Source organism: Symphodus melops, assembly GCF_947650265.1.
Source record: "Symphodus melops genome assembly, chromosome: 11".
In the NCBI taxonomy this organism is placed as follows: Eukaryota; Metazoa; Chordata; class Actinopteri; order Labriformes; family Labridae; genus Symphodus; species Symphodus melops.
The window spans coordinates 16,611,012-16,624,323 of NC_136701.1; the positions used below are offsets into that span (position 1 = coordinate 16,611,012).

The following is a 13,312-nucleotide window of genomic DNA, read 5'->3' on the forward strand; positions in this document are numbered from 1 at the left end:
AATGCGGAAACTAAAAAAAGAAATGCAGTCAAAAAAAATGTTTTAATATCAGCGTCATTAATTTAGTCTCATTTTCACAGCAGGAAATATTCACTACAACTTAAAAACACAAACAAAATACAGTACATGACTTTTCCTTAACACTTTAAAAACATACACAGTTAGTATGACCTTTATTCATTCCACCAAACACATTAGCCCTATTTCCACAAAGCAGTCCGGTTTGGTTTGGTACAGATTATTATTATAAAATCCATGATTATTATAAAAAGCAGCATTGACGTTTGAGTGTCAGCAGCCCTGAAACTGCTGCTGTGATTGACTGCGGCCCTGTGAAGCCAGGAGCTGCTGCTGCTGCTGCAAGAAGCTAATCACCTCCGGACTCCTGAGCAGAGACTGAAAGGAAAACACACAAAGACGCGTTCAGATTTTGAGCATATACACGAGAAAGACACTGTTAATCTATCAAAGCATTCAAAACTAATCCCCCGCTGCACTATTGGAATAAACACAACAAATTGGAGGCCGAAAGGTTACCACATGAGTCAAGGGCAGATGAGTGAAACGTATAAAAAGAATGATATAATCAATTAGAGCATAAAGGAACAAATGTAGCTGTAGGTGACATGTTCCTGGCTTGGCATGTGTAAGAGAGAGAAAGAGATGCGTCTCCTCTCTTTAAGAGAAGAGGATATATTTTATCATATCGTCAGTTTAAGAAGTATGAAAAATGATACATATGATAATTAACAGAGGCTATTCTTGAAGCTTAAATTTGCTCGAGGGTGATTCTTCAAATGAAAAGTGGAAACTTTTAAAATCCTATATTTCTGAAAGTAAAAACAACCTCTTAATCCAGGATCTTTGATTCTTTAAAAGCACTTCAAAAAGTAGTTTTTGGCCCACCTCAGTACTTCCACTGCATTTTGTCAGAAGAGATTGTACACTCCTAAACCTACTGTAAAATGCACTTGCCACCATTGGCATGGCTCCCATTTGGTTTTAGTCTAACTTATTTGAGAGCACATAGTGTATTTTGTTTAATGACACACTACATAAAAATGTTTTGACATAAAATATTAAGTACCTCAAGGCTCTGGTTTTGATCCCCAATAATTCTTTCAATGACCTCTGTGCCTTAAATAATACTGCTTGGTGTAAATTAATAACCACTGCTATACATATTATTATTGGGTTTATATGCATGTACATATATGAACATACAGTATATAGTTCAATAAAAAGAGAGACCACTAGAAACTGCCACTGCAGTAGAAAGGCTTCCATGCATGTGGAGATGCTGATTTAAGGCACATTTGGAGTACTCTCCGGATTTTTTAACAGACCATTTGAACTTTGACTTTTCCTTTTATTACTTACCAGTCTTTTCTGATTGAGAACCTGCTCTATCAAGGAGGGTCTGGCTGGCCTGTCTCCCATCGAACTAAGACGCTGTTTGTTCACCGACACAGGCCTTTCCTCTGAGTTTTCCTGATGATCATAAAGAAGACAAACACAACACATCAACTATCAGTGTTCTTTTTATGTACAGGCTAAGTTCAGGCTAGAAGGGAAACTCGTGTGCCAAAAATTATAGTTCCAGAGTACGCTTTTCTGTGGGCTTATATCAGGGGTGTTCAAAGTGCGGCCTGGGGGCAATTTGTGGCCCCTGAGTAGATCTTTTGCGGGCCCCCGACTTGAATCGAAAAATCACAAGATTTTGGCCCGAGGCCTCATTGCAGTGGAATATTTTGTTATTTTTCATTTTCATATTAGTGAGGGCTGTAAAATATTCCTAAAATAGAAAATGTTCATTACAATTTTAGTTTACTCTTTCTTTTTTTTTAACGGCTTTGATTATTTTTCACATTTTTGTGAACTATGAAAATGAATCTATTTTGTAACTTTTGCAAACAATCAAACTGTTGTTTAAGTATTTAATAACTTTAGCTAAATACAGAAAGCTTTTACAAATATAAGTACCACATTACAGGCTTGATTCTGAGAAAAACAGAAAAAGAAGCACAAGTATTTAATTTCCTTTTTGCGAACCTTTTGATTACTCACTGTTTATTTATGTTACTGTTGAAGAAGTCAAAATACAAAAACAAAAACACGTTTAATGAAGAGTTTTTTGTATTACACTTATATTACACGTGTCCACCACATCATGCGTGGATTGAAAATGATAAACAAAACCTGGTCTTACATCGATCTTGCCGCTGGACATGGCCTGATCACTCTTCTTCTTCTTGTATTTGTCTTTGTACATCTTGTTGCGGTGTTTCTTGCACATCCACGGTTTCCTCTGCTTGGCCACCTGAGTTGTGGTCTCCGTACATCCGTCATAGGTGCATTGTTTGGGGGCGTTGTCGCCCTCCGACGTGTCCTCGTCGTTGAGCTCCTCCGGGCTCCCGGCTCCGTCTCTGAGGTGGTCTGAGGGGTCCAGGACGTCGCTCTCCTCGTCCGGATCGTCCATGTCGTAGGAGGAGGCGTTGTTGTTGTTATTGTTGTCCGGTTCGTGTGGCGTATTCACATTACGGCTGTCAACTACTCCGCTCTTATTCACGTAGTACCTCTGCCCGTCTTTAGTCAACAGGAGGGTCGCATCTTTGTCTTTGGAGGAAGATGCTGAATTGTCATCTTCGCTCATGATTGCGAAAAAAACCCCACCGAAGCAGCAGCTAGCTACTTAGCTAACAAACATCCAACCAAATCAGGTTGGTTATCTAAAGCAGCTTTAGCACCTGTATCCTATTATTAAAAGGCGCTTACCTGCTTCGAGAGGCTGACATGACATCGACAGAACTCGATCTGCGAGCTTAAATTATGTTTTAAAAATTCGGCAGCGGTGATATTTCCACGGATTAGTTGTCACTACGCGTGTTGCATTTCAATAACAGGGGTTTTCTTCTTCGGTGCAATGGCGCATTGAGTTCATGTGTTAGAGCGCCCCCCGGTGGTCAATGTAAGACATACATGCACCTCGGTTTATTAGATATACAGTGGCAAGAATAGCAAAAGGGTCATTTCCTGTACTTAGTTGCTCTTAATTAGCCACTGCCAAGAAGAAAGTTGCTCGCATAAACATTAAACGACCTTGAATGTCATAAAGACGAAAGAGTAACCTTATTTTGTGATTTATAGGAGGCTAATGTAGTTTTGTAAATATGAATATAGTCGTCATTATAGTAGTTTGATGTGCTTTAATATGATAATCTGATAATAATCTAAATCCAACTACTTGTCTGATTACTAATCAACCTGAGTTCTACCTTTGTCTGATTACTAAAGCACCACTGACTCAAATATAAAGGAGGGAAAAATGCAGGTAAATTGAGTGATATAGTCTTGTTACATGTTACCATAAAATCAGGCAAACAAGAGCAATATAGGAGATATGTTTGTGCTCTTTCTTCAAAATACAAACTATCCATATGATCATATAATTGTTTTTACTGGTTCCTGCATCCTTAATGTTTCTTTTTATTCTGATTTATTAGGAAATGTGACACCTGATTTTTATCACTGACTTTGGGAAAAAGAGCAACTACCACTATTCACAGTCCTTGCGATGGCCAGGGTCAAGTTTCACAGAAAGTGGTCAGACCTAACGCCACTAATGCTATTGAAAAAAAACCAATAACAAATTAAACTCCCCAATATATAGCTGATATAATCAAAGGGCGAGCACAGACTATATATTTACTCTGTAACAGGGAGAACACTGTGTAATGCCACATGCAATTTCCCAGCAATATTATGCTTGTGAAGCCAGGCTAATAAGTATGTAGATAATAAGTAGATAATATGGTATGACAAAATCTCTTCTCATGATATAACTTTATGGGACCAACCAACCAACCTGTCAAGTCCAGTACATTTTGAATTCAACATTCCTGTTGGATTCATATCAATTAATCCTCCCCACCCAGCAAATAAATATTGACTAGAGCAACAAAAAACTTTGAAAGTATGATGCACATTTATGTGTTTTATATGATATTCTACTGATAAATTACAGTCAACATACATCTGTATGCAACAAAAGCAGGGAGTTTCAAGAGCATGAATAGTGACCCAAAGATATAGAATGTCAGAAGAGTGCTCTAGTCTTGCGGCACCAGGACTCCAGAGCAACTGAATTTTACCGACTGAAGTTGCCAACTTAACCATTTTTCAAAAATCAAGCACTTGAAAAGAGACAGACAATGCATTTTGCAATGTATTTTAATTATTACTATACGTATTGATAGACCATTGTTGAACAGAGGTACAGGTACTGATATTGCAACGGACTGAAATACTGTGATGCAGCTATGAGAGCACTTTGGTAAAACCCATGTGCCCATGTGCTGGAGCAAGAGCACAACAAATTCATACTGATCTGGTCAATATGGTGGCACATAACTGTTTTTGTGTGGCGATGAGCATTACACAGAAAGTCACAGACAAGTGACGACTGCAGGGAGATCATCTGTTAAAGAAACAAAACTTCAATCAATCCTTGGATGTCTTTTTTTTATTCACATCATTAACTTGAATTCTTTATTGGTTGCTTTTTCAAAGGAAGTAGCATCGTTTCCAGTGTCCTACAAGAAGCAAATATGGCGTTGTAGATTCATTCTGTCCAGGTCTGAATTGTCTTGTTCAACTATATTGTTTCATATCAACTTGATGATCTCCTTTACATTTTTTCCCTTGCTGAATGACTGAAACACATATTTGACTTGATTTTTCCACTGTTCTATTAGATTAAGTACTAGTAAAGAAATATACTGTATTGTGGACTATCAAAATAAATAAAGTTATGTTATTTACATAACATATAAACAACACTTCATCACAAAACTGTTTTTTTTTTAATAAGAATTGGCTACTGTAAGTTTGTCATGCTTTCATCTGAATAAATGAAGCCATGAATGAGGTTGTACAGAGCTGAAATAAATATTCTTCCACCCTTTAAACTTCACTGTTTTTCCAAGAGTGCTGCTGGTTCTCTGACATCGATGCCTTCTGTCTCTTGGACCTGTTCGACTGCACCGAGACTGCAGTACTTTGTGCAAAAAGGCAGCCCTCGTACACTGTGAATTGTGTACATTTACCACCAAAAATATCGCAACAGTTACACCTTTCATCCCTTCTAGAATATGTGCAGGACATATGCTTTTAGTGTTGGAAAAATGTAAACAAGGCTTACAATGTGTAAATGAGCATCAAAAATTCAAGATTTAGTTTAAATGTTTAAAGTAAAAATGTTTCAAATGTTGAGTTTGCTACACAAGCACCCAAATGCTGCTATATTTTTTGTGTGAAAATGTCATGAATGATGAAGCAGTCAACAAAATAACAAGGAGGAATCAAATGCACCATTATTATCTTAATAGCAGTCTGTGTAAAATGTAAACTGTAATACTGCAATCCAACATTACAGGAAGGCAACGCCAATACTGTGAGGAGCACAGATTTATAGCACAAGTGCTGACTTTGTTCTGACTTTTCTTTTCTTTTTTCTTTTTTTAATGAACACTATTTTTTTAAACACATTTGTAAGAAAAAACTAATTTCTCCTCAAGTCTACGGTAGCCTACTACAAAAGTTCTGAGCTCTACTTCTACACTGTTTCTTACTTTCTTTCTTTCCCACAAGCTCTAAGGACAAGTCAACAAAAAGTCCTTCTTTAAAAAGGGATAGAGATATATATATATAAAAAATGCAGTGAATAAAGAATGAATAAATAAGGTTCAATAAAACATGAACATTGGTCCATATTCTCATATTGCCTTGTAGAGCTGCTCCACCTTAAGGAAGTTACCGTGTCCAGCTCGGATCATCACTGAAAGGGGAACAATGCTGTCGCCCTTTCTTGCTCCTTGAGCGTGGTAACGTGCTCAGATGAGAGAACGTTAAAAAGAAATAAATGAAAAGTCTTCCATCTCATTTTTTCTTTTCCCTCTTCTTCGTTATGTCTGCTTCTTGCTGGTTCTTTAGTCTTTCTCTTGAAATCTCTACCCCACATTGTCCTCCACTTGTCCTTTGATCGATCTCTCCTCTAAGTTTTGAAAGACAGATAAAGGGGAGCTTGTAGTTCAAGCATTTTTTGTTTTTCCCTCAATAGTTTTTTTCGACATTCATCCAGGATGTTATCTTATAGAGACTGTGGGACAGCTGATATCTCCTCTTCCTCCTCCTCCATATAGAGGGAGAAGCTGGATGAGGATTTTTCCCACCTTCTCCTCAGAAGGGTGAGTTGGGGGAGCAGGTGTTACTGGCAGAGCTGATGGAGATGTCATCCGAGTCAGATGGGAGGTTGAGATTGGGAGAAGGATCAGATATAGTGTCAGGGGAGAGGGGGCACAGGCCAGGGAGACAGTTAGGAGGCTCCGCACGCAGTGTTATTGTTGATGTTATTACTGTTGTCACCCTTGTCACTGTCTGCAAAGGCAGCGGCTTTACATCCGTGTGGCGTCCTCGTCTGAGAACCTGCCCCTCCTTATCAAAAGGGGTGGCCTGAAGGAGGAAGGAACAGAGGGCTATGGTTAGATTATGGTTAGATTGTTTTACAAAGGGATCAGCAGGAAGCACACTTTTTATCAGTTGTGGAGGACCATGAGAGTCTTGCATGTTAAGCAATTTATAACCAATAGCTAATTGGACACTTCAAAGAGGGAATAATAAAAGCAGATGCATTTTTAGTTATTCTTTCCTCTTCACATACTTTAACTTTTTTTGTTTGATTTCACCCTATTCACAAGGCAGCCATGTTCCTCTGACCTTAGCTCAAAGAGTGAAGCTGCTATAACGCTAATCTACAGAGTTCTGGTTTGTGAATGAAATGAATGTAGGCCTATAGTAGCCTATCTACAAGTTTTAACATCTTAAAGTTTACAACTAATTATCAACTAAAAAGATAATTTCAGTAAACATTTGGAGGAAAATATATCAAGAGAAACAGCCTTTATTTCAGAGCCCCCTAAATTACCTTTTAATTTTGCGACTAATGTTAACATTCAACCCTTCCGAGCTAACATACCTTGGCGAGAAAGTTAATCTTTCTAAGGGTTAAGTTTTCTGCTACTTTTTAACTTATGGTAACATTAACTTGTTTGTGGATGAACACTAATGTTAGCTGAAGTGCAGTGCAGCTAACGGCTACGTTGTTTGAACCTCCATATTTTCAGTGTCTTTGACACATGTTGGTTAAAAATCTTAAGATATAAATTGTTGTGTATCTGTGTATTTGAACACATTATAAGTGTATACATTGTTGGATTACTATTACTTTTGTTATAAATGAATTCAAGGCTGTAATTAATCTCTCCTCTCAGTATGAATTTATAAAAAATAAATAAAAAAAAACTGTAGCCATGAAGCCCTAGGTCCTCCATAAATCAGTACAGGACAAAGTCCAAACAAGAGTATGACAATTTCAGGTGAATAACAAGCCATGCTATTAGTAGAGGCAGCCAGGAGAAATGACATTAATCACACACTAAAATCAATGAAACACGTTTGGGAACAGGGTTATTTCTTTGGAAGTTAAATCTCACAAAGAAACAATTTAAACAGACAGTGAAAGCATCAGCAACACGTATTTGATTAGCACCAAATGAAAGAAATTTGTCTACTCAACATTCCATGTAGACATTTTGAATCAAAAGTAACAAACATATTTCTAAGGGTTAGATGGCCCTCCTTATTCATATTTACAGAAGTCAAGGAGACAGAGATATATACGCACACAACATTGAGGACAAGGCTTAACATATTGCAGACAACAACTATGCATACTATGTGAGATATGCATTCCCAGGCAGGGAGGGTTGTCAAAAAGTCAAGCACAAACACCACAGAGCAGGGATGACATGAAGTTGTCAAAGCAGCACAGCATCAGCACAGCAGGGCAGCACATAGGGAGGAAGGGAGACACTATTTTTGCTGGTTTTGACCATTGATCTGGTTGTGTCGCTATGGAAACCAGGCGTACCTTATCCAGTACATGGCCGGGTGCTGGTAGAAATCCAACGACCCAGATCTCTGCATAGAAAAGCTGTCATCCAACTGAACACAAAGAGAAACCAGCATAATCAAACTTAACACCAGCTAATTAAAAAATATATCACAAGACAAACCTTAATACAAAGGTTGCATCTGTCTCAAAGGAAGAAGAAATAAACTGAAAAGACTGGTATCCAATATGATTTACTGTAGAGATAAAACCTATAGAAACAAGCTGTTACACCAGTTCCACCGTGGGTAATGTAATGTCCTTTGTTAGTGACTTACAGAAATGACTGACACTCCTGCAGTGGTGTCATTGACCTTCGGGCTGGTGTTGAAGTGCTTCTTTATCTTCCCTGCTACAGACAGCTGATGATCGTTCTCACATAGACCCTCGTCCTGTTAGAGAAAGGAGTAGCGACTTAGTGCATCTGGAAGAATAAATTATGTGGGAGGCCAAATAAGTTTGATGAAAATAGTACTTACAGTGACCCATGGGTGCTCTAAGACCTGGAGCGCAGAGTATCTCTGATCCACCTCCACCTCCAGCATGGATCGAATCAGCTCCTGCAGCAGCAAAAAACAAAACATTAGTGAGTTGTGATGCCTTTTGTTGAACGGGACTTCCTTCAAACACGTGTATGCTATGTCTATTCACCAACAGACAGATATACTCACCATAGCTGTCTCCGAAACATTGTCCCAGTATGGTAGAGGAAATTCTAGCTGTCCCATTAGGATCTGATCAAAAAGCAATTCTTGATCGTCATTACTCCTGCAAACAAAATATTTCAAAAGAATGGGCTGTTAAGAAAGATAACTCTGCTCTGACAAAAATGGTACACAATTGTTAAAAGATGTAGCATTATTTTTTAACATGAACTTTTACATCAGTCAGAGAGTAAATCTTTTTAAAAGAACAGCTTTGGCTGTTCGCGTACCCTCTGAAAGGTGGAAAACCACACAGCAGGATGTAAGTGATGACTCCAGCTGCCCAGATGTCAACCTTAAGGCCGTACCTGCAAAAACAAAGTAATATGATGACTACAAGGCAAATAATGAAGAAAAAGACAGGTAATTACAACATGTAAAGAGTTGTTCTTGTCTTTTGGGATTACATTTATTTAAAAGCAGTACAAGGAGTTTTCCTCTGTATCATACAGTGCAACTACTTTAAGATAGATAGTTTGTCTTCCACTGAATTGTTCCTTTCACCTTAGCTACAGTGCTGAAGCTCTTACCCTGTTTCTGCGATGATTTCAGGTGCTACATAAGTCGGGGTCCCACAGACCGTGTAAAGAGGTCCATCTACTACAGTTGCCAAACCAAAGTCTCCCAGTTTCAGGCTTTTGCTGCCATCTGCATGCTCATAGACCTAAACACAAAGCATAAAACAAAAGTTTTAGCAGGATTCGGAGTAACTACAGATCAGTTTGATCCTAATTGTGAGTAATGAGAACTTCTTAAAATGAGGTGTGTGTACACAAATGTTAAATTCCCACTATTCAGAGACGATGTGTGTCTAAATTGAAGCAGGATTATAGGTGATGTTAACATTTGTAAAAGTATGCCAATTTTGTTTGTAGAATAATCTTAATTACCCCAGAAGGATATCTTTGAGGATTTGGAAGAAGAGCTTTTCGCTAGACAGTTTTTATATATGTATATATATATATATCTCCACTCGAGGGCGCCAAAGTTGAAAAATACCCAAATCCTGCATTTGCTTCAAACAAATACCATTTCTAGTGACTTAAACACCAGCAACAGTCATGGTTAGGAAGTACTAAATTGAACTGTACATGGACAAAAGTAATGTGACAATATAACTGCTAACAAATAAGCTGCCAATTTTTGTTATTTTTTTTAATCATCAATCAAGTTTGTGAAAGGGGTCACTCCTCGATAACCTACAGAGAATGATTACCCAACTATGTTTTTTCCCTCTCTCCCTCTTACGGTGCATTTTTAGGTCTGTTAGCTCAGCCCTAATTTGTATTATGGCCCAAAACTTTACTTTAACATTTTCACAGTATCTATCTGTTAGTAAAAGCTTTAACAAACCCCTCTACTCTCTACATGCCTACCACCAAACAGCAGGAAAAAAGTTAGCAGTTAGCAGACCGGTACCATGGAACCAATAGTACCCAAAGAACCAGATATTCCACTCAGTAGTGGCTGATTAGAGACCAAAGACAGAGTTTAAAGAACGTGAATATTGGCCAGAAACACTAATCTGAATCAATTATTGTATTGTTCATTGCCTGCTGGAAGTGTAAATAGATTATACTGTGTAAATAAAACACTTTGCCAGCATGTCTTCCCTGCTCCACTCATAAGGTTAAACATTGACCCATGACATTCAGCAAATCACTTTAAACACTGAATATGAACACCCATTTTAATATAAATATATTTATATTAAAATGGGGTTTATTCAACTCTATCTGTTACACAATATGTCAGCTTTTCTTTTCTGTTTGAGTTAAATACGCTCTGATTTTACTCAAAACAGGATGTTCAAGAATAATGATAGTTATATCCTTGAAAAGCTTACTGTTAGAGGAGTAAATTTTCTTTTATAGCATCACATTTCACCTCAGCACTTCTTATGTAATTGAGGTAGTAGGAGAGCAGAGGGGAGTTACACACTTGAGGAACCAACAAGCCTAACTCAAGTAAGTGGGGGGCAAATGTGGAAACTTCAGCTACTGCACTCGCTCTGGGATGGATCTGGTCTGAAAGTTGTTAAAAGGGGCAGAGGAGGGAGGTTACAGGGCAGGAGATTAGAAGACGGTAATGAGGAGGTGGGAGGCTTAACAAGAAGTGTGTGAGGATTTGTGAGGGCAGCAGGTATGAGTCATCGATCTCCTCTGTGAGCATGTTGTAGACTGTCGAGTGAATGATATTACTTCTCAGCTCATTCAGAAAGGATGAAGAAAATGGATCGGGGGGGGGGGCGAAACTGCGGCAAGTTTTTCAACTATGTAGACAGCAAAGACGCACTCTGTAGGAACTCACCAGCAGGTTTTCTGGTTTGATGTCTCTGTGCACAATGTTGAGGCTGTGGAGGTATTTGATGGCATTAGCTAGATTGTAGAGCATGCCACTGGCGTCTCTCTCTGTGTATCTGTTGGCAGAGGTGATGGCATCGAACAGATCTCCACCCTGTGAGAAAAAAAAAAGCAAACAAGATGGGTGGATGTTGTCAACATCAGGAACAGTGTAAATCTGATTCTGACAGATTCTAAGCTCTAAAGTGTGCTCGTCTTTTTTTTTACTGAAATGAATTTTCCGTCTAGAAGGTTGATTTTGCAGTGAAGGTTTTCTACTGCTCTGAAGCTGGAGGGCTAAACTGTGTCCTTATTCCCCACCTTAGTTAAAGCATCTCCTCCCCACGTCTTTAATATTTCCCTTTCATTTCAGAGTTTTTCACTTTTTTCTCTGCGGCCTTCTTTTCTGTGTTTGTCGAAGTTCCTAACATTTTTTATGCTGTATGAGTTTCACCCTTCTTTAACTTCTTTCTTTCTCGTACATTGTCTCTGTTTCTCCCTCCCTAAGAGGAATAAGTAGAACATGGCTTAAAATAGGTCTGACTCTTTCTTCCAGCACAAACTGTGAGAGTCTGTACCAGCAAAGCAACAGTACTTACAATTTGAGAGCTGCTAAATTCCTCTGTGCCATGCCAAACCTTCAACTTTTTACTTCTCTCTCAAAACTAAACTAAACTAAACTATATAGACACTCGACCATTATACTTCTATGCCATGTAGGGGAATAGTTAACCTTATTTAGTGTAGCTTGCTGAAGTTTAACTACAATCCTTTTTGCAGAATAATTCAGGTCCACATGGCATTATCAGGAAGGAATTATTTTGAATTTTAAGTCCATCACTGTGTCTAAACTGTTGATTTGTCTTAACTGCTACATACAATAAAAGCATGAAATCCAAGCAATGCAGTTATTATGCAATTTGTTTATTGTTTTTATTTAAATTCTTTTTAAATGTTCGGATATTTTTCTAGCTACATTGCTAACCTTGCCGAGTTGTCCTGCTGTGTAAGACCCACACCTGAACTCTAGGCGGGTAAGCAGTGTGTAGACCTGATACAACCAAAAACAATTTCTGCAACAAAGTCAACTATTTGCATATTGGAAATGTTCACAACTTTTGGGCTTCTCGTCCTGAGCTTGATGTCAAAGAAAAACTTGCTCCCAGGTGAATATAATTAATAAAGTATGTCTGTTAGTAAGAATTTAAAAGTTGCTGAATTGGGTTGAGGTCAATATGCAAGTTAGGTGAGTTCTTCAATAGCAGCTTCATATGAAGGAGTAGGGCAAAAAAAATCGATACAACATATATATATAATATATTGCCATCTGGGCTTGTGTGACAGTTATGGAATGGCTGGTGCCAAATATTGATATTCTCATCTTTAAAAAGGACTTTTTGAACAGATTTGACTGCCAATCTGACTCTCCACTACTTCAGGACTCATTAAAGTGGCACTTAGAACATAAATGAGGTTAATATGAATGGAAGTTGATAATGAAAAGAAAAGGGGAAAAAAAACAGCAGGATAAACTTGAACAGTGGGGGATAATGTAATCCTGGGCTGCGTATCATACGTAACATGAGCTACCTTAATGCCTTTGTACCAAATGTACATACCAGAGCTATTTAAAGCTTTTGCTATTTTGAAATAAAGGCACTAAGGGCCATTCATAAATCTGTATGCAATACTTCAGTTTGTTGTTATTGTGTCTCTCATTGAACTCCTTCACTCGTTCGTTTTACCCTTACCCTTTTTAAAGCCTCCATCTGTTCCTCTCCAGCTCTCAGTCCATATCATTCTCACAGTGACTCTTTCTACCTCATTCATCCACAGCCTCTGTTCGATCCTCCTACTTTGGACACACTCACACATTTCTTCCACAGATTGCCTCTCATCTATATTCTGTAGTACTCCACATCACAATGCGAACAGATGGATCACATTCCTGGCTCCTGAATTATGCACAAACCTTTCCTGACTTAGAGAGCCAGAGAGAATAAAGAATGTGAACACACGAGTGCTCGTGGCCACAGACTGATTTTCTCTTTCCCAAACTCTGTGAATGGTTGGAATTCATCATTTGCTTCACCGGCTGAAAGTTGCTGCTTTGTTTCTGTTGATGTTTCTGCGTGACCCTCTCAGATTGGAGATAACAATTGTTTTTGGAATATATCATCTAAGCATTACACTTGTTTGGTCTAATATTCCAGCATGTTTCATTGGAGGACATGATGCACAAACGCATTAGAATCATT

At 38.3% G+C, this 13,312-nt stretch overlaps 2 protein-coding genes across 3 annotated transcripts in view; both read right to left on the bottom strand.

Moving 5' to 3' along the window:
- Positions 1–23: 23 nt before the first annotated feature.
- On the bottom strand, positions 24–2,943 carry rfxap (regulatory factor X-associated protein). Its single transcript, XM_079355609.1, has 3 exons — positions 2,210–2,943; positions 1,381–1,491; positions 24–396 (listed from the first exon to the last, which is right to left on the bottom strand). The coding sequence occupies exons 1-3, from the start codon at positions 2,651–2,653 to the stop codon at positions 292–294; spliced, it is 660 nt and encodes a 219-aa protein (XP_079211735.1). The 5' UTR covers positions 2,654–2,943; the 3' UTR covers positions 24–291.
- A 3,400-nt stretch (positions 2,944–6,343) lies between these two features.
- dclk1a (doublecortin-like kinase 1a) overlaps positions 6,344–13,312 on the bottom strand; it is a 44,181-nt gene continuing 37,212 nt past the window's right edge. For both annotated transcript variants that reach the window (XM_079356508.1, XM_079356509.1), the window contains 8 exons: positions 11,023–11,169; positions 9,243–9,376; positions 8,943–9,020; positions 8,680–8,776; positions 8,488–8,568; positions 8,287–8,400; positions 7,988–8,061; positions 6,344–6,510 (listed from right to left, as the gene is read on the bottom strand). In XM_079356508.1, coding sequence (XP_079212634.1) covers positions 6,453–6,510; positions 7,988–8,061; positions 8,287–8,400; positions 8,488–8,568; positions 8,680–8,776; positions 8,943–9,020; positions 9,243–9,376; positions 11,023–11,169 — 783 coding nt within the window. In that variant the 3' untranslated portion in view covers positions 6,344–6,452. The remainder of the gene's footprint in view (positions 6,511–7,987; positions 8,062–8,286; positions 8,401–8,487; positions 8,569–8,679; positions 8,777–8,942; positions 9,021–9,242; positions 9,377–11,022; positions 11,170–13,312) is intronic.